At 55.0% G+C, this 25596-nt stretch overlaps 1 protein-coding gene across 5 annotated transcripts in view; it reads left to right on the top strand.

Moving 5' to 3' along the window:
• NRG2 (neuregulin 2) overlaps window positions 1-22841 on the top strand; it is a 178886-nt gene extending 156045 nt beyond the window's left edge. The window contains exons 5-11 of one of the 5 annotated variants that reach the window (XM_032627217.1): window positions 5067-5143; window positions 11338-11361; window positions 15196-15298; window positions 17457-17580; window positions 17941-18068; window positions 18909-19136; window positions 22026-22841. In XM_032627217.1, the coding sequence (XP_032483108.1) occupies window positions 5067-5143; window positions 11338-11361; window positions 15196-15298; window positions 17457-17580; window positions 17941-18068; window positions 18909-19136; window positions 22026-22794 (1453 nt within the window). In that variant the 3' untranslated portion in view covers window positions 22795-22841. Of the gene's footprint in view, window positions 1-5066; window positions 5144-5505; window positions 5565-11337; window positions 11362-15195; window positions 15299-17456; window positions 17581-17940; window positions 18069-18908; window positions 19137-22025 lie in introns of all 5 variants that reach the window. The other 4 variants (XM_032627218.1, XM_032627216.1, XM_032627219.1 and 1 more) reach the window with 4 other exon arrangements.
• The last annotated feature ends 2755 nt before the right edge of the window (window positions 22842-25596 follow it).

Below are 25596 nucleotides of genomic sequence, written 5' to 3' on the forward strand. Positions count from 1 at the left end.
CAGCTTGGTGAGGGCAGCACAGGTTCTGGCCGGATCCTGAGTAGAGGGAGGGAGGCCTAGTTCACAACTTTGGGTTTCAAGGCAGCCCAAGCCTAGGGCGCTGGCGATGTGCCGAAGCTGCCCCATTGCCGTGGCATCTGGGCAGGGGCCAGCAGAGTACTGATGAAGATTCACGGAGAGAGGCGTTTGCCCTCTCCACAGATAAGGTCAGATTCAGCACTCCTCTCGGCTTTCCTGCCTTTGGCCTCCAGCTCCAGAGCTGCATCTCCCTCCTTGGGAGGGAGCCTTGGCCAAAGACCCCTCCACCTCACAGCGTGAGAACGAGGGGCCACACCTCCTTCACGCCCTCCCCTCAGTGCTGGGTGAGCTGAGCCTGGGCTGCCAGGCACACCTGTGCCTCTTGCTCCAGCTGGCCTCCTTTGCCAGCATCCACCTCGGCTCCACCTGTCACCTGCTGCCATCCGCCTTCCGGCCTCCCCCATCCTGAATCTCAAGGGACAGTCCCAAAAGCAACAGCAGGTCCCCCAGGGAAGTTCTCAGTCCAGACTCAGCCCCTCATCCTTCCTCTCTCTTTCTGCCTCTAGGAAGCTGCCACATTAGTGCCACAGACCCTGGGGAACATTCTAGCCTTGAAAATGCTCTGAGCACTTTGGAATAGATCTATAGAAATGCATAAGCATTCTGGAATACCTCACAGAGATGGCCTAGCCCTGGACCCCTTCTTCTTGTCCCCCACAACAAACACATACACCCCAGGCCTCTCTTCTTCCCTAGCCCCTTGGATCCCAGAACCTTGAAGGGATCCAGCATTGTCACTGGCTCCAGACAGAAAAGGTTTCAGCCACCCGGGACAGGTGTCGGGGCTGAGGAGGGCCATGGGACCCAGGACTCCAGTGCCAGAGTTTAGTGTGGGAAAGAGTAGTGAGCTATAGGATTCCCAGGGGGCCCTGCCAGCAAGGCTGTACCCCTAGGACTTTCTGGGTCCTGCCCAGCTAAGTCTGAGAGGAGCAGAGGGCAGGAGCCTGAGCCACTGTGAAGATGCTGTCCTGTTTCCCTGCCCCACCAGGGCAACTGGGGTTCACTGCTTAGAACCTGAGCTTGGTACCCAGAACCACCACCTCCCCATCTCAGCCTGTCCTGGGTCAGCCCCAGCCAGGGCTCCTGGAGCTAACTTCCCTGATGCCCTGAGCCCTCAGGGGAGAGGGGCGTCCCTGGCAGGGATTGCAATCAGGAGGGCAGGTCCTCAGAGCTGTGCTGGAGAAGGGCAGGGGGGAGGGGGGCAGGGCAGAACCCAGAGGCCATTCTGGGGGTGGGTGAGCTGGGAGGGAAGGGGGGTAGGCCTCTTGGGGTTCCTGATGACACCCTGAATGGAATGCATGGAATAAAAAGGAAAGAACTTAGGAAACGGAACTCACGTCGTACCATTTGTGCTGTTTGTTTACTTTTATTTTGATTTTTTTGCATTTCCGCTTAGCTTGGATAATGAAACTAGACTGGTCAGTTTCATTCCAGTTTCTACAAAAATCAGTTTTCCTTCCTGGTTTTCTGACACTTGTTGTTGTGTATTGGTTCAGAGCCCTGCGGGGAGTGTTGGAAAGCAGGCACACTCCGTCCCTCCTGTTTTTCTAGAATTCAGAGCCAAAAGAAACAGTGTCACTGATACTGAATTTTGTTTTAAAAAAGGAAAGCTTAGGGGGATTTGAAAACGGGGGTCCAAATCAAGGTGACCGTCTCCTGTCTGGGCCAGACAGGGGCCTCTGCACTTCCTCTTGCTGCTTTCTCCTCTTCTCTCCGTGTTTTTATAGAGCACGGTTGGTGCGTGACTCTTGGGGACTGGTTCAGGGGATGATGACAGAACAAGACTCTCTTTCCAGCCCTGTGCACATACCAGTGGCATGCCTCCCTTTCCCATCAGCTCACCTCCCCCATCCCCTCTGCTCCCATGTCCAGGTGATTTCCCCCATCCCATGCCCATCTGCCTGCTCATCCTCTCCACCCACACCCCTCATGAGGCCAGAGACCCTTCACTCCCTCCAGTGCCCGGGGCACACCCTCATCCTTCATCCTCCCTCTCCCCTGGGTGAGGGCAGCACACATGGCATTATCCCCAGGCTACCAAAAGGAGACACTGAGGCCCGGGAGGTGGGGTGGGAAAACGGGGAGGCAGAGTCCCAGCCTCTCTGTCACCCCAGATGCAGCCCGTGGGCTCTCCTCTCTGCCCCTCTCTCACCCCTGCTCTTCTCCAGCCCTGAGCACAGACCTTCCCGTAGTCAAGGATAACAGCTTGGGGGGAAGGGCTGGGAAGCCTGTTACCTGCCGCTCCTCCTAATCTGTCCCCTGTGTCCCTGAAACTCAGGGGGTCAATCCCTGTTTGAGTGGGAACTCACTACCAGCCAGCCACCCACGCCAAGTTCAGGCCCTGCTCCTGGTTGATAGGCTAATGTAGCCTGTACCCTGTTACCAGGTCCTAGCAGCAGGGTAGAGAGGCTGTAGGCCCACCCCCAGAGCCTTCTCTAGGGAAGCCCCAGCCTCCTGGACGTGGCTCATCCTCAACAAGCAGGGCTAACGAGAGAACAGGAGTGTCCAAAAGCCCCGCGAAAGGAGCCAGTGCCTGAGGAACAGCTCAGGTGTTAGTCATCCCAGCCCCGTGCAGTGCCCATCCCCCCCCACACACCTTCTCCTTTGTTCAGCTAGTGGGCACTTTCCCAGGGCAGGAAGGTTAGGACTATAGCGCACAACTCCAGGGGGCTTGTTCGTGTTGTACACGGTGTCCACAGCACCACCTGGAGCTGTGCAACTCTGTGCCCACGAATAATACAAGGATAGAGTCGGGGTAGTCCAGGCTGGGTGTGGGGCCGGGAACGCAGGGATGTGCTCAATTATCCTCCGTCTCCAAGAACCACAGGAAAGCATCGTGACTCTCAGCAGTGGGGATAAATTCCCCTCTGTCCCCTCCTGCCCCTGCACTCCCCCATTTTCTCTTACACACACACAGGTTTTTCCTGTCTCCAGGAGCCGGGCTAATCTCAGACACTGGACACAGTCAAGCCTATCTCTTTCTTATTCCTGATTGCAAGAGTCATTTTGGCAACGTCCTGGGTCTTTATCGTCCACCCCCAACGATGCTGCTGCTTGAAAAGTCACTCCTGCGCCTCTAGTCCCATCCCAAGTGGAATCAGTTTCCGAGAGCTGAGGAAGAAGGGCTGAGCCTGAGTGGAGCTGGTCGGAAAGCCTTAGCCACTGCCTCCATTCTCCTGGGCTGGGATGACTGGGGACGAGGGCGAGGGGTCAGAAAAGGGCGTGCTGACAAAGGTGTAGCCTCCTCCTCCGAGCCACCCTGCTCAGCGGGATGCGCGTGCATCAGCTCCACGTGCAGGCTCTCCCCCGTCTCCAGACACACTTCCCCCCCTCCACTGCCATTCATTAGCCAGGCACACCTGCACACACACTGCCCCGGCTACAAGGACCAGCCTCCTGCCTCCCCTGAGGGAGATACAGTAAGGCCCAGAGAGACTCCAGCTATCTGCTCATCAACCACTCCCAATCCTCCAGGCTAGATTGGAGGCCACAGGGTTTTTGTGAGGGTCTGTCACAGCCAATCGCCATCACCCCCTATAAGTTCAAGGGGCTACTGATGGTTGGTATACGCTAGCATGCTAAGAGGTAGAGTACATTCACCTCTTGGGGAAGTTTACTAATTAACGTCACTGACCTGTTATTGAGGGGACGCTGGTGATGGGCTTACCTAATGTCCTAATTTGGAAGAGGCAGAAGAGCATAGACCCATCTTCGAGTAGGGGGCGGTGCGGGAGGGTCAGTCTGGCCCTATCTGTAAGCTTCCCTTAAGTATCTGGCCTTGCTGGGGTTCAGAAGAGAGTACAAGGGCTGGGCATGTCTCCCAGAAATCTACAAGACAGGGACTCAAGGGGAGAGTGGCAGCCAGGGAGCAGAAGGAAGTGGACCTTGGGAGTTAAGGACAAGGTCAGGGAGATGGGAGTGGGTGGTTCTCTGCAGGAGGCAACGTGGGAGAATGAACTCCCGCTAGAGCCAGGCAGTGATGGAGGAGCAGGTCGTGGGGAAAGGGCAGGTCCCAGGCAGCCAGTTGACCCCCTGATGCGGAACAGGCTGCAGCCCCGCCCCCACCCCGCCACCGTGATTCTTGCCACCTGAGGCCAGAGGCCCCCACGCCTGCCCTCAGCCCACCAGCTTTGGGATGCTGGTAATTCAGCCTTCTCTCCACCCTCACCTGTTCCCCATAAGCTTTTCCCGTGTATATTGCTCTAGGGCAGCCTTCCCCAAACTGTATGTTCACAAGGATTCCTCAAAAAACAACTTCCAAGGTCAAATACATTTGGAACCTACTGGAAAGTTCAGCTCTTTCCTCCTACAAAACTTTTCATAGGCTTTCATGTGCTAGCATGCACTGCAACTCCACAAGGAAGCCTGGGAATGGATTTCCTAAACTTACTTGGCCACAGAGCCCTCTTTGAAAGAACAGATGAGACATCTCCAAGGCCCCTTCTGTTGGAGGCACACAGTCTGGGAACAGCATTCCCAAGTTCTCCTTTGAGCTTTCTGGGGTCTGTTTCATGGATGAGAAAACCTGCCCAGGGCCCTGGAGAGAACCCTTTGGTAGGGCTTGGAAGGAATGTCTCCCCAGAACTTGGTATTCCAGAAGACTCCCAGCCCCCCAGCCTACTGACTGCCTGGCACCAAGGGTCTACAATTCTGGCTTCACGGGGCCCCAGGCAGGTCAGAAGGGAAGTCTCAATAACCATTAGGACCTTTAGGCAGTAAGTTCCCAATTTCCCCACCCTGCTTCCCCAAATCATCTTCTTCCCTACCCCTTCCCCGCTTCCCCACCACCTGGAGCCACATCTATTAGAGAGATTTTGAAGGAGATTTCCGAGCCCTCCACCCAGCCCCGACTCCAGCCCCTTCAGCAACGAGTGTGCCCCAGCGCTCGACTTGGTTTTCTCATTCATCACTGTGCACTTTGATTTCTAACCTAAGCCTCGCGGATGATGCCAGTTTGTTCTGTGATTTTTCCCCTTTTCCTTCTCCAGATGTCCAAACGGATTCTTCGGACAGAGATGTTTGGAGAAACTGCCTTTGCGATTGTACATGCCAGATCCTAAGCAAAGTATGTTTGAAGATACAAACACGAGTCCCTGCTCCTTAGAAAGCTTCCGGGTGCAGTCCCCCCCACTCCTCACCCCGTTGTAGGACATAGGGCCAGGGGTGTTGGTTGTTTTGATCTTTGGCTGTTTTGTTTCTTTTTTGTATTTTGGTTTGTTAGTTCTTTTGTTTTGCTTTTTCATTTTTGGCCTAATCCTTGGGTTTAAAGTTCAGGGCTGCAGGTAAGGGGCAGAGTGGCAAGGCCGGTACAAATGGTAACAGTGGCAAGGAACCCAGCTGGCATTGGCAGGAGCCTGTGCCGGGGTGTTGCAATGCCTATGTCTTGCTATCCTGGCTCTCTCTTTCTGGTTTTCTTTCTTTTGGTAGGTGTCCTGTGGGATACACCGGGGACAGGTGTCAGCAGTTCGCAATGGTCAACTTCTCCAGTATGTCTCTTTCTTCTATTTCTTTCCTTCCCTGGTAACTGACAGTTCTTCCCCCACCCTACCCCCGACCCCATGGGAAGGATGGGGCCTTGCTTAGAGAGATTGGGGTGGGCCGGGAAACGCAGGGGGCTGTCCTAGGCCCCTCTCAGTCCTCATCAGAAGCCTGTGCGTGTTACTGAACCAAACTTGGGTCCCCTACGCCAAACACACAGCAGAGCTAACCTACTAAACCGGCTGGAGGTGAAAGAAAGAACAGCGCTAGTCGTAAGGTGTCAAGCAAAGAATACAAGGGGCTCATGGGAAGGGTTTTTAAAGACTGTGGGAGGGTGGGGTCACGAGGTGCACAATCAGCTCATGCTCAGTCCTCTGATTGGTTGATGGTGAGGTAACAGGGTGTTTCAGGAATCTCAATCATCAACCTTCTGGTTCCAATCAGCCTAGGGCTGGGGGTGGTCATCATGTAGTTAACTTCTAACACCTGGTGGGGTTTTAGTATCTGCAAAACAACTCAAGGATATACCAAAGGTCCTTGACTTTGTCTTATGGCTAAACTCTTATTATTTTGTCTTGTTTGTTTTCCTTTGTTTCTGCATTTTCTCACTTCTGTGATTAAATTTGCTCTTTGGAACTCAAGGAGAAAGGCCTAGGAGGCTAAAGCTTTTCTACAAACAAGAGGCAGGGGTCACTGGCGGGGTCTTTCCTGGGGAAGCACCTGCAGGGTCCTGCTGGGTTTCACACAGAGGGGACTGATACACCCCCTGCCTCATGTTGCTGTACTGCCTGGTCGCAGTAACACTGAATTCTCTCTGCAGCTGCTCAGAGCCAGGCTCAGGCCGCTTCACCACTGGGGTCAGGCAGCCTGGCCAGGATGGGAAGAAGCATTTGCAGAGCCCTCACCTGCCTCTGAGAGCCTGTCTGAGGATGTCAGGCTGTTGGTGAGGCCAGGCAATGAGTGTGTGCACATGTGTGCTCGTGTGTTTGAGAGAAAGAAGCAAGTTCTCAGAAAGCCTGCCTTTCCATCTGGCCAGAGTTTGTTTTGATTTGATTTGGGGTGATGGGGGAGAGTGGGGAAGGCGGATTGAGGGAAAACAGGTCCCAGGGCAGTGGTTTCCGTGAAGACCAGAGTCATCTGTGCAGCTAGATGTTGGAGTAGGGGCGAGGGTTGCCGCAAATACTAAGGCATAGAGGGAAGAAGGAATCAAGGAGTAACTGGTGACTCTCTCCAGGCCCTCTCTGGTCTCAGTCCCCATCCAGGACTTACTTCACTCCTTTCCTTTCTTCCATCTCTGAAGTTGGAGCTTTCTGGTTTGCACAGTCTGCTGAGAAAAGTGTGACCCCTGGAGCTGAAGGATGAGGCCCTAGCTGTGGCGTGTTTTACTGGGGGCTGGGAGCAGTGCCTTCAAGTGCCATCAGGTGGAGGTGGAGCAGAGCAGGAAGCCACAGGCTGGCCATGGAATCCATTTGGGGCCCAGCGGTCCACTGGCCTGCAAGGCGGGACCGTGTCCCCCGTCCTCCAGAGCACGCTAGGCCCCTGCTCAACCCACCACTCACCTCCTCCTCTCCAGGGAGGACAGATGGGTCCCATGACGAATTAGAACTAGATTGATGGTGCCTGGGCATGAAGAGGCCGAGGAAGGGACCCAGGGGACCATTTAGGTAACCCTTAGAGAAAAGGGGTTTGGGGCTCAGGGTAGAGAAAGGAGCCTTCCGATCCTTCTCAGACCACAGCACAAAAGCCTAGACATTCCCTGCACAGGAACCTGGAAGCCAAGATTTGACGAGGAGAGGCGCCGGGGAGGTCGGGGCTGGTTATCCCAGGTGGTCAACTCTCTTAATAGAGTGTTGGGGGCAGCGCTGTCCTCAGGCCCCTCCCACTGGAGGCCAGGGAGGAAGGCCATGGGGATAAGAACAGAGCCTGTGGGCACGTGGCCCAACAGAACTCTCCAGAGCCCAGGCTCCAGGAGGAATTGCAGAGTCAGACCCAGCCCAATTGGAGGACCGTAGGTCAGGAGGACAGAGCAGCCAGGTGGGGCTGAGGACCTGGGGAGAGAGGCAATGGAGGGCCTATTCCTTTTCACCCTTAGGCCCAGAGTCCCCCTAGCTTATGGGACTATTCTGGATAGGGAGTCCCAGCCCATCCTGAATCTGAGCAGCAGAGCCTCCAAAACTCGGCCACTGTCCAAGCTTCTCTGCCAGCTGGGCTGCTTCAGCTTGCAGCTCAGATCTTCTGGGAGGGTCAGCAGGGCCCCGGGAGCCCAGAAAGGAGCCTGGAAATGCAGCCTTTCTGCCTAGTGTTACTGGGATCCTTGCTGGTACCTTTTGGTAAAGGATTTATACGCTCCAAGCATTTTGCCCAGAGCACTTCATGCACTGCTCTATCAGATAATTATTGAAAAAGGAGTGAAAAATGCTAACCTAAGTGTTCAGGCTTCAATTCTGATGGACCTGAATAAAATTGCCAGCAGCTGAGCTTCCTGTTCTGGGGCCTCATTTAACCTCATCTGTAAAATGGGGATAGTGGCATTTATGCCTTTAGGGTTGCTGTGAGGATGAAGTGAAGTGATGCACACCAAGGGCTTAGTCAAGGGCCTGCTGTTGTTTGAACACAGTTGAGCTCCTCTTCCAGCTACTGCTGGCGTGGGAGTGGAGGCCAGAGGGGCAGCATCAGTCCCCTGGAGGCTGACTCCCAGCACATCCTGAGCAAAGTGTCTGACCTTCCCCCTCTGCCCAGACAGCCTCTAGACCAGGTTACCTTTTGCGGAGGCCACGGAAACAGAGCCTGCAGCCGCAGTAGCCCTTTAAAAGCTTCTCCTTCTTCCCTTGACAGCCCCTCCACTTCCCAAGACTCAAAACTTGTACACCTGGATACCCACCACATACAAGAGCACGCACACCTGCACACACACACACAAACACATGCCTGCGCTTGCACACAAGCACACGTCTGCTGACACCTGCTCACACACACACAAGCACACAAGCACATGCTCCGGGGTCAACATCAGGGCCTTCTTGTCCAGGTGCCTATGACCAGGTGTCGTAGGACATGTCCAGGATGAAGACTTTGTCTGTTGTCTGGTAAGCCTGGCCCTGCTGGGAGTCCAGCATCAGGCTGCCATGGTTACTGGTCAGTATGCAAATTTCTGTTCAGTAGGACCCACCTGTGACTCGGTGGTATCACTCCATCCTGGCTGAGTGGCAGGCAGTGAATATGATGAGCAAGAGACTGTTTTTTTGATTTGGGGTTTTTGGGGTGTTTTTGTTTTTGTTTTTTGCTGGGGCTGACATGGCTGAAGGCCCCTCAGAATCTATCCCTGGGGAGAGGGAAGCAGGGCTGCCTTTTAGTGACTTCTCAGTGACATCACCAGTCCTGCCAGCCATCACTGTCCACCCAAAACAGTACTGGCCTTTGACTCAAAGGGGAGGCCAGTCAGGAGTCCCAAAAGCTGCTGCCGCTATTACTCGGTTCCCAGAGGAGTGATGCAGGAGAAAACTCTTAAATGGCTTTGGGAGCCCTGCTCACTTCTCCAGATGGTCACTGTCCTGAGGACTAGCCAGTCAGGTCTGCCCAGGGACTCAATGGGCAGGAATAGCCATGGCTTAGCCCCGAGAGACCAGAGACCTGGCCTCCAGTCTCCCTTCCGCCTCCTAATTTGCTATGTGACCTTGGGAAAGTGTCCTAGCACTACTGGGCCCTAGCTGCCTCATCTAATACAAACACCACCAAAAGTGGAGCCCAGACCCGCTCTGTGAACCACAGTTCTCTTAGTGTCTGGGGTGCTGCGGTTCTCTTAGTGTCTGGGGTGCTGTGGTCAAGCTGGACTGTTCTCTGTGGGGAACCTGGCTGGATATCCAAACATTGTGAGCTCTTTCGAGCTGCCTGGAGGGTCCCTGGGGCTACAGGATTAACTGCTCAGTGAGGGTTGTCCCCGAGGACCCTTTCAGTTTGTCAAGTTTGCACTGCCTGCTTAGCACAGTCGGCCAGCCCTGGGAGGCCCTGGGAGAGGAGTGGACTTGCTGTGCTTATGGTGACTCCTACCTCGAAGCAGTAAGCATAAGACTGCAAAGAAACCCCATTCAAGATCACCGGCAGCCTCAGATTTAACAGGAGTGCACAGAAGGGCTCATGTTTAGAAGAGCTGGGGTTCTTGCTTCAGGGGTGTGGTCTCTGCATGGAACTGGGGGTCAGAACCCCAGGATCTTCCTCAAGCCTCTTTCAGTCAGAGCCATCCTACTCTCTTGCCCTTTTCCAACTGCATAACCCTCTGGAATCCCTATCAGGAAGCAGGAGAGAGATCCAGAGCTAGACAGTGCACAGGACTTCCTGCTCATGTCCCCGTGCTCCGCTCCCTCTGCAGGAGATGAGAACATCAGAACACAATTCCACCTCCTGCCTGGGTCTAGCGGAACTTGCTGTGCACGTGCGGAGGCAGTGGAGCAAGCCCTTGCACATCGCCTCGCCCGTCTTTTTTTTTTTTTTAATTTTTATTGGAGTCTAGTTGATTTAAAATGTGTTAGTTTCTGCTCTCACCGTGTACAGGCACTTTTGACAGATGAGGAAACAGAGACTATGTATGACTTGCCCACATGCACACAGCAAACTAGGGACACAACTGAGACTCGAGGCCTGCAATCAGGTGCTGGCTGTTACCTTAGAATGGTAGGTGAGCTTTTCAAAAGCACTGGGGAGATTTCTGGGCTCCCACCCCAGAGCCTGTTTGAATTGGTCTGGATGATTCTGAAGGACAGCCGAGTTGCAGACCTCAGAGATCCCGTGGCCAGGCCTGATCCCCATTTAACTGATGAAAGATTGAGAGCCAGATAGGCGGGATACTATGGGGTCACACGGTGGGTCAGTGACAGAGCTGACCCTTGGGCAGGGCCCTTTTATCCAACCCTTCGATGGCCTGGGTGTCTACCTCGAAGACCCGTGAATTTGCACATTTACAACATGATCCAGCTTCAAAGAGTGCAATTGGCTGCCATTTAGGGGGCACAGGTGTTCTACAGGTGAACCCACTCGTCTCTTTCTCCAAGTTGCAGTTTGCTTTCCTAAGTCGTGTGATCAGGCTGGGACCCAAGGCCTAGCCCCTGCAGGTTTCTAGGGTGTTGGGGGTGTCAAGTGGAGAAGTGACCTGCTGCCTGGGGCCTCTCCCCCTCCCCAGTCCTGCGCCACACAAACTCTGAGCCTCCATGCCTGGCTCTTAGTAGATGGGCAGGCCAGTGAGGCCCATGGGGGCAGGACAGGGACAAGGGGCCGGTCTGGGTACCCCAAGCCCTAGTTCTGAACAGAAAGAAGGGCCCCATGAATGAGCTCAGGCTGAGCAAGCTGTCTCCAGCTTGCTCGAAAGGGTCGACGGCCTGGCACTGGAGCTGGGAGGGGAAGGATGGGGACTCCTCCGCCCCCTGCCCCCACTCACCTTTCCTCTCTGGGGACATCTGCCAACTGACTCTTGCGCCTCTGCCTCCCCACCAGGTACTAACCCCACAGCTCATCTCTAAAGAACCTGCCCTGCCTGCTGATCCTAACATTTCCTCTCTCTACCCCAATCAAGGGCTCCTGGGGACTGGGTGCCAGGGAAGGGGCTCAGGAGGCTGGGAGGGGACACCACTAACCTGCTTTCACCTCACAGGCTGGCTGCTGGTGTCTGAAGAGTCCTGACCAACGTTTCTCTCTCTCTCTCTCCCGCCCCCTCCCCCATCTCTCTCTCTGTCTGTATCTCTCCCTCCATCCCTTCCCCTCTCTGACCCTCCTTTCTTCTGCACTTGCCAGAGCACCTTGGATTTGAACTAAAGGGTACGGAGCCTCTATGTATCGGTCAGCGCCAACCACACAGCCCCTCTCCACAGCCTCTGACACCATGTGTGCTGGATGTTTGGTTTCCTTTCCCCCCAAATGGAAAAGGGATGATTTCAAAAATCCCCCTCTCCCCATCAGGATGTCCTGTAATAAACTACATTGATTTGGGGGAGACAAGAAAAGCTCATGAACGGCAGAGTACCCTGGCATTCAGACTGCGCCCCCGTGTGCAGTAGTGCCCTCTTGCCTGGGGCTAGTCGCCAGGGTACTCTGAGGGGAGCGGGACCCCTGAGCTGTGTGCAACCCAGTGGGTTGGCCAGACGAGCCCTCGGAGAGCAGGTGTCTGAAAGCCACAGAATCCTGGTTTGGAGAACTGTGCAGAGAGGCATCCCTTTCAATTTGACCTTAATCCTCCTTCCTTTTCCCATTTCCATTTCCATTGCTTTTCATTCTTCACCAGGCTGGCAGCTGATAACACCCATTTGTCTCTGCCGCCTGCCCCGTGTTTGTCTGCCAGGCTTTGCCATCTGCTTGAGGCTGTTACTCCCTTCACGATCTGTCCCCACGGTGGCACATGTGTTTGTGGGCAACACCAGCGAGGGTCCACGGTGGGCTGGCTTCGGGTGCCTGCCCTCCTGCCTCCCAGCTCAGAACCTCACGTCCCACTCCTGACTGTCCTCAGGCCCCAGGAAGATGCCTTGGGCAGGGAGGGACTTTGAGGGGTCAGTCTTCCCAGCTCTCTGGCTTTGTGCTGGGAGGCTCCACCCTGGTCCACACGTATAGCAGGAGAGATGCAGGGTCTCAGAGGGTTTGAGCCTTCGATGGGGTCAGACCCCAGATGTGTGCAGAGCCTGCAGTTATGAAAAGACTGTTCTCGTGGCAGATTTGGGGAGGCCCTAGTTCCCCGGCCACCTAGCCATCATCAGCTATTCTCAGAAGATGGAACTGAAAGTCTGTGTGTAAGAGTATGTCTGTCTCTCTGCTGTGACAGGGTGGGGAGGAGAGGGGCCGAGTCTGTGGTGTCTGTGTGATCATGGCAGGGGGTGCGGGGGGGGAATCTGTAGGTGTGCGTGTCTATGTTGACATGTTTACACCTTGTTGGGTCTCTCAGTGCGGGGTGTGAGCACACAGAGGGGTGCAGTGGAACATCTTTGTTGTTAAGGGTCGAGCATGAGCAGTAGGTGCGGAGGCAAGGGTGAGCGTATGTAAATATGCGACTGTCTGTAAAGGTGGTCTGTATACTCGTTCACACGCCAACTCAACAAACCTCTACTGAACCCCAGAGTTGGCCAGACCCTGGCGATCTAGCATGCAGAGCCCCTGCCCTCCTGGTGCTCAGATTCACAGGGTGAGACAGACAACAAACAAACAGGAAAGATAGCAGGTGGGGGTAAGTGCTACACAGAAAATAAAATGGAATGGGATGGCGCCTAGCCGGGGTGAGGAACTGCTCTAGCTAAGTGGCCAGGGAAGCCTTGTCCAATGAGGTGACATTTGAGCTAAAACCTGGCGAGAAGCAGCCAGCCCTGCAAACAATCGGGGGAGAGTGTTTGAGGCAGGGGGCACAGCAAGTTAAGGATGATGTGGATGGGCCTGCCTTGTTCGATGGATGGAAAGACTGCCAGTGCCTCTGGAGCACAGCAGACATGGGGAAGAAGACTACAGGTGGGATCTAGAAGAAGGGACCAGGTGACCCTGGGCCTCGTGGACCATGGTAAGGCTTTTGGTTGTATTTGAATCGCAGGGGGATGCCATTGTGGGTTTTTAAGCAGAGGAGTAAAATGACCTGCTTTATCGTTGGAAATCAATGTGGCTTTGGGGCAGAGGATAGACTGGGTGAGGGGACAGGGTGTGGAGGAATAGAAGCAGAGAAACCAGTCAGAAGCGGGCAGCTGTCGAGTGAAAGATGGCATCATCTTGGATGAAGCTGGAAGCAGTGGAAATGGGAAGAAGTGGTCAGATCTGGGATCTACTTGGGAGGGAGAGCTGAGACGACTTGCTGATGGATCAGGTACCAGAGTGGGTGGGAAGATCAGGAATGATTCTAAGGTCTGGGGCTGGTTTAACAGGAAAGGTGGTGTCGCCACTGAAGAGATGGGAAGAGCAGGGAACGAGGGTGGGGAATCAGTGCTTCTGCTTGGCCATGGCCTTTGGATGTAGGAATCTAGAGCTCCGGAAGAGGTCAGGGCAGGAGAGAGAAACGTGAGATTCAGCTGCATACAGATGGTATTTCAAGTCTGAGTCTGGGTGAGATGACGGAGGGAGAAAGGGCAGGTGGAGAGAGGAAGAAGCCTGAGAGCTCTGGGCCTGGACCCTGCAGCCCACATGGAAGAGGGGGAAGTAGCAACTGAGACAGAGAGATGAGCCAGTGCAGGGGGAGGAAACCCAGGAGGGAACACCATCCCGGGAAGTGGGCCCAGCAGGGGGAGTCTGCTGAGAGGGAAGCGAACCACAGACTTGGCGGCGGGGTGGGGTTGTTGGTGACCATGACTAGAGCAGTCTCAAAGGAGTGCTGGAGACAGAGGCCTGAGTGGAGGACTGAGGCGTGGCTGGGGATGAGAACCGGAGGCAGGACGAGGACCACAGAGCCTGGAGGTGGGGATCTGGGGTGGAGGGCTGTTTGTTCAAGACTCTGCATGACTATGTCAGTGGGTGTGATCGCGTGCGTGGCGGCCGTGTGTATTGTTGTGAAGGGTCTGTCTGTGTGTCAGACGGGCACAGTCCTCCAGGTATGTGTGCCTGGGGCTTTGTACCCAGTGTTTGCTGCTGGGCGTACCTTTGCCACAGGAGACCCTGCAAGCCTGGGGGCTTAGGGACACTGCCCAGGGCTCCACCAAGGCTTTGGGTCCCGCCCCCACTTACCCCTGTGCTGGTGGGAGGGGAGCGATGGGGAGGGGCCGGCCAGCAGATGGGAGCCGGAGCAAGGGCGGGATGTCTAGGCTGTAGGCCTTGACCATGTCTGGTGCTGTCACCTTTTTCCTTTGCTTCCTCCAGGCTTTCACTGTTCTAGAAGCGTAGGGGTTGCCCCGCCAAAAAGTGGGAGTAGAGGTAGAGGGGATAGTTGGGTCTTTTTGAGGGCTTTGAGGCCCAGCCTAGCTCAGCTCCTTCAGAAGGGTGGAGGCTGCTCCTTGAGCACAAGGGCTGTCCTAGGCGCCAGGGGGCCGTGCTGCCACTCGTGGGTCTCTGACAAGCAGAGACGGGGAGAGCTGGAGTGGGCCAGGGCCACAACCCTGACCAAGCTGCTGGGATAAACCAAGGCCTTTCTCCCCTCTCCCGCCTCTGTGGGCCTGGTCTGCTCTGTTCCTGCTCTTGGTCCTGGCATCCCTCCTAAGTCCAGCCTCTGGGCCTCATGTCCTGTCTCCAGCCCAGAACAAGCCACTCTCCACCTTCTTAAGGAAGCCAAAGTGGCCAGCCAGGCCTTTGCCCAGGGTCAGCATGTTCACCACCATGAAGACCGGCTTCCCCCAGCCCATCAAGGCTCTTTGCAGCCACCAGGCCATAGTGGGTTGCCCTCCCCTATGACCTTGGGAACTTCACCTCCATCCCACCTCCTCCACCCATCCCCCTGCATTTTCCACTCACATGCTCCAGGCAGAGCACGGGTTTGGGAAGGTGAACTCAGGTGTAGTCAATTGTGATGAGATCCACAGGTGGGTGGAGTTCAGGAAAGCAGGAAGGAGGGAACTGGCTGGGGAGGGGTGAGATGGATAGGAGCCGGGCAGCACCCGAGCTGGAGAGAGCCCGGGGTTTGCGGGGCAGGGGGACGGTCTGCAGCACTGTCTCTACGGGTCTGCCTCCCACCCTGCCCCCTCACGCCCTCTACCTCTGCAGAAGCCGAGGAGCTGTACCAGAAAAGGGTCCTGACTATCACCGGCATTTGCGTGGCTCTGCTGGTCGTGGGCATCGTCTGCGTGGTCGCCTACTGCAAGACCAAGTGAGTTGTCGGGCACTCAGAGCAACCAGGGACTGCTTTTGTAGGGACAGGCTCTCCTCTCCACCGCACCATGCCTGGCGGAGCCTCCCCCATTCCTATGCCCCTCTGCCCCCATCTGCAGCTGGTGAGGGGCCAAAGGGCTGGGCCAAGAAGCAGGAGCAGAGGGTGGGGTAGACAGGCCCCAGAGGACTGCACAAGAACGGTCATAAGCCCAGGCGGTGGAAGAAGATAGATCTGGGTTCTAATTCAGCTCGGGCATTTCCTGTGACCCCGAGGAAACGGATGAGCTTCTCTGAGTTCTCATCTATAAAATGAGTGTGATCCTCTAGTACCTCAGAGTATCCTGTGAGGGAGGATCTGCCCCGTCAAGTAGGCAGGCACTGGGGCAGTGTTGGGGGTGGGCAAGCACAGAGAGGGAGGCACCTTCTCAGGGGAAAAAGAGACCTCACAGGGCACTGCCTAATCCCACCTAGGAGCAGTCCAAGCAGGAATACAGAGAAGATGGGGTTGGGCCACCCCTGGGCAAAGGAAAGGTGGCATCAGAACCTTGGAGCAAGGAAAGGGGCTAGACAATTCCAGTAGAAGAGTGCAAGCTAAAGGACAAATGCAGGAGAGGGTCAGCTGTGTTCATGGAGCTTGAGCAGCCGAGGCTAGCTGGAGCAAAGGGCTGGGGTCAATTTTAAAAAGGTACACGAGTCTAAAAGAACAGCCGGAACCTGCATGGCACCACAGGGCCTTGAATGTCAAGCTTGGGGACCTGGGTTTATCCTACAGATGATAGGGAGCCATTGCAGGTTGTAGAGTGATGTGGTACAGAAAGAGTTTGTCATATCTGTTCTTATGCGGAAAGCAAGAGTCTGGGCATAGCCACCATGTGGGGGACTGAGCCCCTGGGTCTTGACTCCTGCTGCCCTTATCTATGAGATCTAAGGCCCTGCCAGCCTTGGGTTTTAGGGTTCAGGGAGCCCACAGGAGGAGACTGGGCCCACACAGGAAAATTGAGGCCAAGAACTGGGGGGAGAAGCAAGCCTCATGTTCTAACCCCTACTATACTTATTTCTTCAACAAACTTTCATTCAATGCCTGCTGGACACCAGGCCCTGTACCAGGCACATGGCCAGTGCTCTAAGCAAGAGGTCCAGTGTTACAGGATGTATTTCAGGGGTGCCTAACTTCAGCTAGAGGGCAGGGAGGGTTTCCCTGAGAAAGGTGCAGTTTAGGCCGGGCCTGAGAGATGAGCAGGAGTTAGCAGGTGAAGAGGCAGAGAATGTGCTGCAATTGGATGCAAAGGCCCAGAGGCCAGAGAGGCACAGTGTAGGATCAGAAACAAGCCCTCCAAGGATGCAGCAAGCTGGGGTGGGGAAAGGGCAGTGAGAGACAGGGCTGGGGAGAGGAAACAGGATTCTGAAGCCCAATGAAGGGGCTTTAACAGGGGAGTGACATTGATTAAACTTATTGATTACAAAACAAATGTACTGAGCACTTAATAGGTGCCGAAGTGAAGTAGCCCCACAGGTCTTGACTCCCTGACCACAGCGTCCTGTTTTATTTTCTCCATAGCACTTTGCTGAAAGTATCTTGTTTGTTTATTTGTTTATGTGTTTATCATCTGCCTCTCCTACTGGCCTGCAAGCTCCATGAGGGCAGGAACCATATCTGTCTCCTCTGCTCCAAAAGAGCATCTGGCACATAGTAAAAACCCAGTAGATACCAAATAAATGAATGCATGAAGTGGGCCAGCACTGTGCTTGAATACTTTATCTACCCTTAATCCTCGATGGTCTCTGGAATGCGTAGATATCAGTCCGTTTTACAGATGAGGAAAGTGAAACATGGGTAGTTTAAGTAATTTGCCCAGAGTTACACAGCTAGAAAGTAGTAGAGTCCTGCTCTCTCAGCAGAGCCAAAGCTCATTACCACTACGCTCAGGTCCTGCTGAATTCCGGCTGGTAGTGATGATGTAGGGGGTTGATTGAAGGGGTCCTGGCTGAAGGCAGCCTGAGCACAGGAAAGAGCAGTAGCAGGAGACTGCCACGGCAGTCCAGTCCCGGCACACGTAGACTAGTTCCCTGGAGTAACAGCTAGGGAAGCTCATACTTCGTGTGTGCCAGGGGAGGCGGGGAGGGGGTGTCAGGCTAATGCACCTTCCCCTGTGCAGAAAACAGCGGAAGCAGATGCATAACCACCTTCGACAGAACATGTGTCCAGCCCACCAGAACCGGAGCTTGGCCAATGGGCCCAGCCACCCCCGGCTGGACCCCGAGGAGATCCAGATGGCAGACGTGAGTGGTGTTCCCAGGCCCCACTCTGACCCCTTGCTGTGTAGCCCGCCTTCTTATGCCCCCTGCAAGAATGGGCCAGGGAGGCGGCCGGCCCATCCTGTGCTCAGCCTTGCCTGCTAGCCTAGCCTCGCCTCACCAGGATGACTTAGCCTCGCTTGGCCCACTTCCTTAAGGGAGGTCGGGGGATTGATTTCCAGGGGCCATTGCTGCCCTAACACCGAGTTGCTTATCCAGTGGACCACCACCGCCCCTGCAACCTGGAGCTTACTGCCTCACTTCCCCTGCCCACCAGGAAGGAGGGTCAACTTGGTCATCTGTCACTAACTGCCCCCCTGCCAAAAAACCCTCTGTCTGTTCCAGTATATCTCCAAGAATGTGCCAGCCACAGACCATGTCATCCGGAGGGAAACGGAGACCACCTTCTCTGGGAGCCACTCCTGTTCTCCTTCTCACCACTGCTCCACAGCCACGCCCACCTCCAGCCACAGGTGGGCACCACCAAGGCCCACGCAGCCTTGCAGACTCCTGTATGCACACCCTCAGGGCGTGCACATGCGCACCACACACCTGCCTGGGGACACACACCAAACTCCCCAGCCAGGCTGGGCTCTGTATTGAGGGTCCCTGTGAGCAGGAGGGTGGAGGTGGGGGGCTTCAAACCAGAGCCCGCCACCAAACGTACATCCAGGTCCTCACAGACCGGATTCCCTTTTCTAGTCTAAACCAGCCCCAGAGGAACAGCAGCATCACTGTGCTCCCACCTGACGTTTGGTTTTGTTTGGGCCTCATCGGCACCACTTCACTGGCATAAAGCACCTGCTCACTCGGATACCCACAGCCATTTGACGCCCTCTCCTGGGTTTCCCACGTGAGCCTAGTCCACCTTAGCCTCTTCTCTCCACACAAGCACGCAGGCTCAGACAGCTCAAGAAAGAACATGGTTGGCCCCTTTCTTCCCTGGGGAGCAGCACAGAATAGGCAGGGTCCCCATATATTGGCCACTGGGGCTGGGCTCTTAAGGCAAGTGGCTAAGGGCCGTGGGAGTGGAAGGGTCCCAGACAGGGAGGCTAAGGAAAGGTTGGTTGCAGAGAGGAAAGGAAGAGACCTCTGCACATTGCAGCTCACCCATCCACAGGCCTCCAGCTCTCCTCTTCCCAAAATCGGGGTTTGGCATTTATGATGTTACACATCAGCCCAGAGTGAAGGGCAGTGAGCTGAGGGAGCCTAAGATGGAATGAAGAACCAGGGAAGGGGTGGGCCTGGGACCACACGTGCTGGGCTGCCCGGCCCCTTCCTGACCTCACCTCACTTCCACCTGGCTTCTCCAGGCATGAGAGCCACACGTGGAGCCTGGAACATTCTGAGAGCCTGACCTCCGACTCCCAATCGGGCATCATGCTGTCGTCAGTGGGCACCAGCAAGTGCAACAGCCCAGCGTGTGTGGAGGCGCGGGCACGGCGGGCGGCAGCCTACAGCCTAGAGGAGCAGCGCAGGGCTGCTGTGCCACCTTACCACGACTCCATAGACTCCCTGCGTGACTCCCCACACAGCGAGAGGTCAGTTCCTACCCCGTGACCTGTGCCCCACTGTAGCCAGAGAGCTGGCACCACTGACCCAGGGCTGACCCTTAGGTCACCTCAGAAACACTCCAAAGAGCCTCATCCCCATTTTCCAGATGCACAAGCAAGGTCCCTGAAAAGTTAAATGGTCTGCTCGGGGTCATCAACATGTTAATGACAGGCTGGGACTACAGCCAGTAGACCCTGGTGTGTTATGACCATTTAATTTAATTGTTCTACTAGGACACTTTTCAGAGTAGAAGGGGATGTTATTAATAATTGCAGTAGAACATCAGGAACAAACAGGGTCTGGCCTGGACAAACCAGAACACACAGTTGCCCTACCCTGGTGTCACCTAGAGGACCCATGTCCCGGGAGAAACAGACACCAAGATTGAGCAGACTGAAGAATGGGAGGGGAGGCTGTCTGTGAGTAAACCGATGAGTGCAGGATGGGAATGAGCCAAGAATGCCTGAAGGCCCTGGAAGTATCAGCAACTAGGCCCCCGTGGATCAAGATGCCATTGGGTTCCTGAGCAATGAATGCAGTGAGAACCCGGAACCTTCCCTTCTTCCCTGACTCCAAGCCAGGAGTTGCAGGGGGCCAGCCTCCATCTTGCTCTCCCCTTGGCAACTGGGATCTGTGGGAGGAGAGCAGAAAAAGGGGCATGGTACTAGGAACTCCAGGCTGGGGTGGAGAAGGCTTCAATTCAGCCTACTCCGTGCCGGTCGTGGACACAAAACCGCTGAAGCTCACAGCTGCCTATGGAAAGTGCTAAGTATAGGACACCCCACCAGGGCAGAGAAACCCAGTCTGACGGCAGGCTCTGGGAAGCAGCTAGGTTTTCCAAGACCAACCTTTCCAAGCTCAGCCCCACCACCTGTGTGACTTGGGGCAGGTTGATCACCTCTGTGCCTGTTTCCTCAGCTGTAGAACAGGGAGCATTACACCTATAGTGCATGGTTCTTACGAAGGCCACCCTAAGATCACGCGCAAAGCTCTTCGCCTTTTACCTGACATGGCGCTGGTGCTCACTAGGTGGAGCTATGGTTAGTAGTAACAAGAGCAATAGGACTTCTTAATGCAGCAGTCCCCAACGTTTTTGGCACCAGGGACCGGTTTTGTGGAAGACAGTTTTTCCACAGATGGGGGTGGGGGGATGGTTTCGGGGTGATTCATTTATTGTGCACTTTATTTCTATTATTATTACATTGTAATATATAATGAAATAATTATACAACTCACCATAATGCTGACAGGAGGCAGAGCTCAGGTGGTAATGCAAGCCATGGGGAGTGGCTATAAATACAGATGAAGCTTCAGTCGCTCCGGCCATACACCTCCTGCTGTGCGGCCCGGTTCCTAACAGGCCACAGACGGGTACTGGTCCGCAGCCTGGGAGTTGGGGACCCCTGCCTTAATGGATGGGAGGTAGAGAGGCAAGGCAGGGAAAGACTTCCAGGCAAGGGGAACAACTTGAGCTGTTCCAGCAGAGGCACTAAGGACATGGCTGGTGAGGTACCTAGAGCAGGGTGGGCTGTGAGGAGAGTGGAGCTGGGCCTGAACAGGTGGGCTGGGGCCAGATAGATGGCCAGTGGCCCTGGGTGGGTAAGCAGGAAGGGCCTCCTAAAGCAGAGATATGACTTTAAAAGATTGCTCTGGGAGGGAATTCCCTGGCAGTCCAGTGGTTTGAGGCTCCATGCTTCCACTGCAGGGGGCGCAGGTTCGTAGGGGGACTAGGATCCCACATGCCACGTGGCCAAAAAAAGATTGTTCTGGGAACTGCATAGGCTGAAGGAGGAAAGACACTGGGGTGGGGGAATGACCAGAGTGAACATCTAGTCCCAGGATGGAGTGGAGCAGGGTGGAGGGTATTCCAGGAGAAAGGGAATGGGTAGGACGTGATGGATGTGCATGTGGGAGAGGGAAGAGAGAGGAGTCAGATGATTCTGAAAAACAGTAATGGGGGCTCTGGAGAGCAATGAGGTGCCCAGCTTTACAGTTGGGAAGAGAGGCAGGGAGGTGGGTGGTCCCTGTCCTGAGGTGGATAATGGTTGGGCAAGAGGCCAGTTGACTCAGAAAGGGAAATGTGGAGAAAGAAAAGGGACAGGTGCCTGGGACCCAGAGTGGGAGATATTAGCAAGGGCAAACTTTTGAAGGAACTGGTGATCTTAGCCCCAAGCAGAGACACTTCAGTGAGGTCTTGGTAACTGTGAGCTCTGGGCTGAGGACCCTAACTGAGGTGGGAGCAGTCACTTCCCTGAGGCAGCTTCTAGCTTCAACTTAAAAAGGAAAATATTTCCCCACTGTAGCCATCAGCCATGGGATGAACTGTCCCGGAGGGGAGGTAAGTCCAAGTCACAGGGGTGGCTGAATGCAGGGACTAGAATGAGGAATTGGGCAGTATGAGTTCTGGTTCCCGCCTGGCCTGGGTTCACATCCCAGCTCAACCACTTCCTGGCTGTGTGAACCTTGAGTAAGTCAATTAAATGTTCTGAGTCTGTTTCCTCACGTGTGTAGTACGGGACTAACAGAAGCCTCTTATAGAATTACTGTATTAGATGAGATCACACATGTAAAATGCCCCAGCCTTAGCCTCACCCGAAGTAACCATTCAGGAACACTGGTGACTGTGAGCATCCCCACAGCCAAGGACCACTGATACGTTTATGGAATCATCCAACAACGCTACGGAATGAGCACTGTGGTTACTCCCGTTTCACAGATAAGCAAACTGAGGCTCAGAGAAATTAAGGAAATTTATTACGGTCACTGAGGAATACCAGCATGGTTCTTGCAAGGGGGATCCTGGGCAAGACCACTGCTTTGCATCAGGTCCGCCCCATCCCCTGGCCACCGGCCCACGTCTCTGCCTCTCCCCGCAGGTATGTGTCGGCCCTGACCACGCCCGCGCGCCTCTCTCCCGTGGACTTCCATTACTCGCTGGCCACGCAGGTGCCGACTTTCGAGATCACGTCCCCCAACTCGGCGCACGCCGTGTCGCTGCCGCCGGCCGCGCCCATCAGCTACCGCCTGGCGGAGCAGCAGCCGCTCCTGCGGCACCCGGCGCCCCCCGGCCCCGGTCCAGGGCCCGGGACCGGTGCGGACATGCAGCGCAGCTACGACAGCTACTACTACCCCGCGGCGGGACCGGGGCCGCGGCGCGGGGCCTGCGCCCTAGGCGGCAGCCTGGGCAGTCTGCCCGCCAGCCCTTTCCGCATCCCCGAGGACGACGAGTACGAGACCACGCAGGAGTGCGCGCCCCCGCCGCCGCCGCGGCCGCGCGCCCGCGGCGCGTCCCGTAGGACGTCTGCTGGACCCCGGCGCTGGCGCCGCTCGCGCCTCAACGGGCTGGCGGCGCAGCGCGCACGCGCGGCGCGGGACTCGCTGTCGCTGAGCAGCGGCTCGGGAGGCGGCTCGGCTTCCGCCTCGGACGACGAAGCGGACGACGCGGACGGGGCGCTGGCGGCCGAGAGCACGCCTTTCCTCGGCCTGCGTGCGGCGCACGACGCGCTGCGCTCGGACTCGCCGCCGCTCTGCCCGGCGGCCGACAGCAGGACTTACTACTCCCTGGACAGCCACAGCACGCGGGCCAGCAGCAGACACAGCCGCGGGCCGCCCCCGCGGGCCAAGCAGGACTCGGGGCCCCTCTAGGGCCCCCGCTGCCCCCTCCGCCTCGCCCGCCCCACTGTCTTTAAGGAGAACAGAGACCGCCGACTGGAGAGAGAAAGGAGGGAAAAAAAGAAATAAAAATATTTTTATTTTCTATAAAAGGAAAAAGGTATAACAAAATGTTTTATTTTCATTTTAGCAAAAATTGTCTTATAATACTAGCTAACGGCAAAGACGTTTTTATAGGGAAACTATTTATATGTGACATCCTGATTTACAGCTTCGGAAAAAAAAAAGAAACAACAAAAAAAGAGATGGGCCAATTTTTTGACTCTTTAATAGAAACCTATATTGTGGTGCCTTTTGCTGTACGCTAATCTGGAGCTCCTGGAGAGAAGTCTGGGTTGCGGGGTGGGGGAATGTAGGATCCCAAGCTGGCTGGGGTCGTGGGAGGTGGTGGTGAGAGAAAGCAGGAGAGAGGAGGCTGCGGGATTGGGTTCGGGTGGGCGTGAGGCTGGGGGCCCCAACGAACGACATGAGGTCCGCAGTAGCTTTGCCCCAGTGCAAGATCTGAAGTCCTGGGCCCCTTGAGGAGAGGGCGGGGATCCTAGGTTTGGAGCTAGAGTTGGGGTCAGGTAACGTCCAGGGGGAGACTAAGGCCCAGCGACAGCAACCAGAATGGGGAGGGGGCCTCCCCACTCCTCACAGCTGCTAAGGGAGGGGCGCACTGAGAAAGAGGTCTTCCCAACAGCCTCGGCCCTGGGAGGGGGCAGCTCTGCCAGGGCCCCAATGTTCGTGGCTCCTCCTCCCCTATGGCCTCCAGGGCGCCCCTCCGTCCTCTGCAGCACCTTCGTTTACAGGTCGTCTTTTCTATTTTATGCCTGCATGTCCTTTGCATTTCAGATTCTTTAGATTGGATGCATGGTCACGCTGGGACCGAGAAGAGCCACTCGACAGTGTATCTGATTCCCCTCTTAGCAATAAAGTAACACCATTTCCTTCTCACAGCCCAACTCCCAGCCTCTAGCCCACCCATGACTTCCACTCCCTCTCCAGCCCTGACCTCACCACCCTCCAAAACTGGGTCCACTGCTAATTTGTCAAAAAGGTAATTGTTTAAAAACAAAAAAAAAGTCCTAAGCAAATGGGAAACCTGCCCCTTGAAATGTCCAAACACCTGACTGTTGACACTTGAACATTTTTATATTATAAATAAAATCAGTAATAACTAATGTTTGACTGCGTGTGCCTAGCCCCCAGGTGAGGAGGGAGACAGAGGATGAAGACCTGTGATAGAGATGGATGGATGTTGGTGTGGAGGTTGGAGAGGGCCAGAGCAGTCCCTGGGAGAAGAGACCCTCCCTTCAGTCTCCCTGCCTTCGACTCCCAGGACAGGCTCCAGCCCTCCTCCCTGTTCTAAGAACGTTCACAAGGTGTCCCCCAGCTCCCCACCCACCACCCCCCGCTGCTGGGGAACCTGGCCAAGGGGCTGACGCAGATTACTCTGCTTCGAGCTCAGCCCCAGAGCCCTGGCCCAGTTCCTGCCCTGGAGCTACAGGGGCCAGAATGAGGCAAGAGTTTCTGGGCCTAGGTGGGTGAGGAGGGAAGGGTTGTGAGGTTGGCACTGAAGCAGCTGAGGCAAGATGACCCTTGGGGCCTCAGGCGTGTCACAGGCAATGTGTGGACATGAAAAGTGGCATAATGGGTACCCTCAGCTGCCAAGAGGACCACAGCTGCTGCAGCTTGTAAGCCCACAGGGTGTTGGGTTTTTTTTTATATCCCCTCAAAGCCAGGGCCTGTCTAAACTTGCAGTCCCTGATGAAGGGTACATGATTTCAGGCATGGAGAAGGCAGATAGTGTCCAGTGTGAGCCTTTCCCCTCACTGATTAATGTTACTAACCCAATGCCCAGCACCAGGAACCACTAGGTTCCAACCAGACACAAAGGAGTCAGCTATCCAAAGAGCTCCCGTGGTTGACGTGTGGGTGTGTGCACAAATGAGCCCGGAATGTGTGTAGTCAGCTCAGAGACCTACACATGGGAAGGACAGAGAGGCTTAGGGTTGAAAGGGCTTAGGTATCAACAGGGCCTTAGTTCAAATTCCAGCTCTGCCCCTCACTAGCTGTGTGACTTCTCTAGGCTGCACTTGGCTCAGCTGGGAAATGGTGATGCTAATACCTACCTCAAAGGGTTGCTGTGGAGATTATATAGAGCGCCCAGGATTGCTTCTGGCACATGATAGATGTCTATTAATGGCTAATTTGATGATGATGATGATGACCATATCCTGTGCCTTGCATTCTTGAGTCACACATAGAGTGGCAAAAACTGGATGAAAGGGAAGTGATGGAGAAAAGTAAAGAACTAGACACATATTCATGTGGGGACGCTGGGAGAAAAAGTACCTGTTACAAAGAAAAAAAGGAAATTAATGAACTAAATGCTACACAAACCTGCAAATCACTGACTTCTCTAGCCCGTGACGATCTCATCCAGATCCCTGTGCCGGCTCTGAGTTTGCTATTGCCTCTAAATTGCCTCTAAAATTTTCTGAGAGCCAGTAATTCCTCTATGTGATTTATGATCTCTGTATGACCCTGAGTAATTCTGAATGACCTTTTGGTGAACCCACCGACCTTTCCATGACCCAGTTTATTGTCCTCATTTGACCCTTCTGAGGGCCTGAGTTGCTAATACCTTCTAAATTTTCACTCAGAAACCACTTCCATGACTCCAATGAGCACACCGACCTCTATGTAACCCCAAGTAATTCTGGATGACCTCTTGGTGAACCTATTGACCTCTATGTGACCCCCAAGTAATTCTGAATGACCTCTTGGTGA

This window comes from Phocoena sinus, chromosome 3 (assembly GCF_008692025.1).
Source record: "Phocoena sinus isolate mPhoSin1 chromosome 3, mPhoSin1.pri, whole genome shotgun sequence".
Classification (NCBI taxonomy): Eukaryota; Metazoa; Chordata; class Mammalia; order Artiodactyla; family Phocoenidae; genus Phocoena; species Phocoena sinus.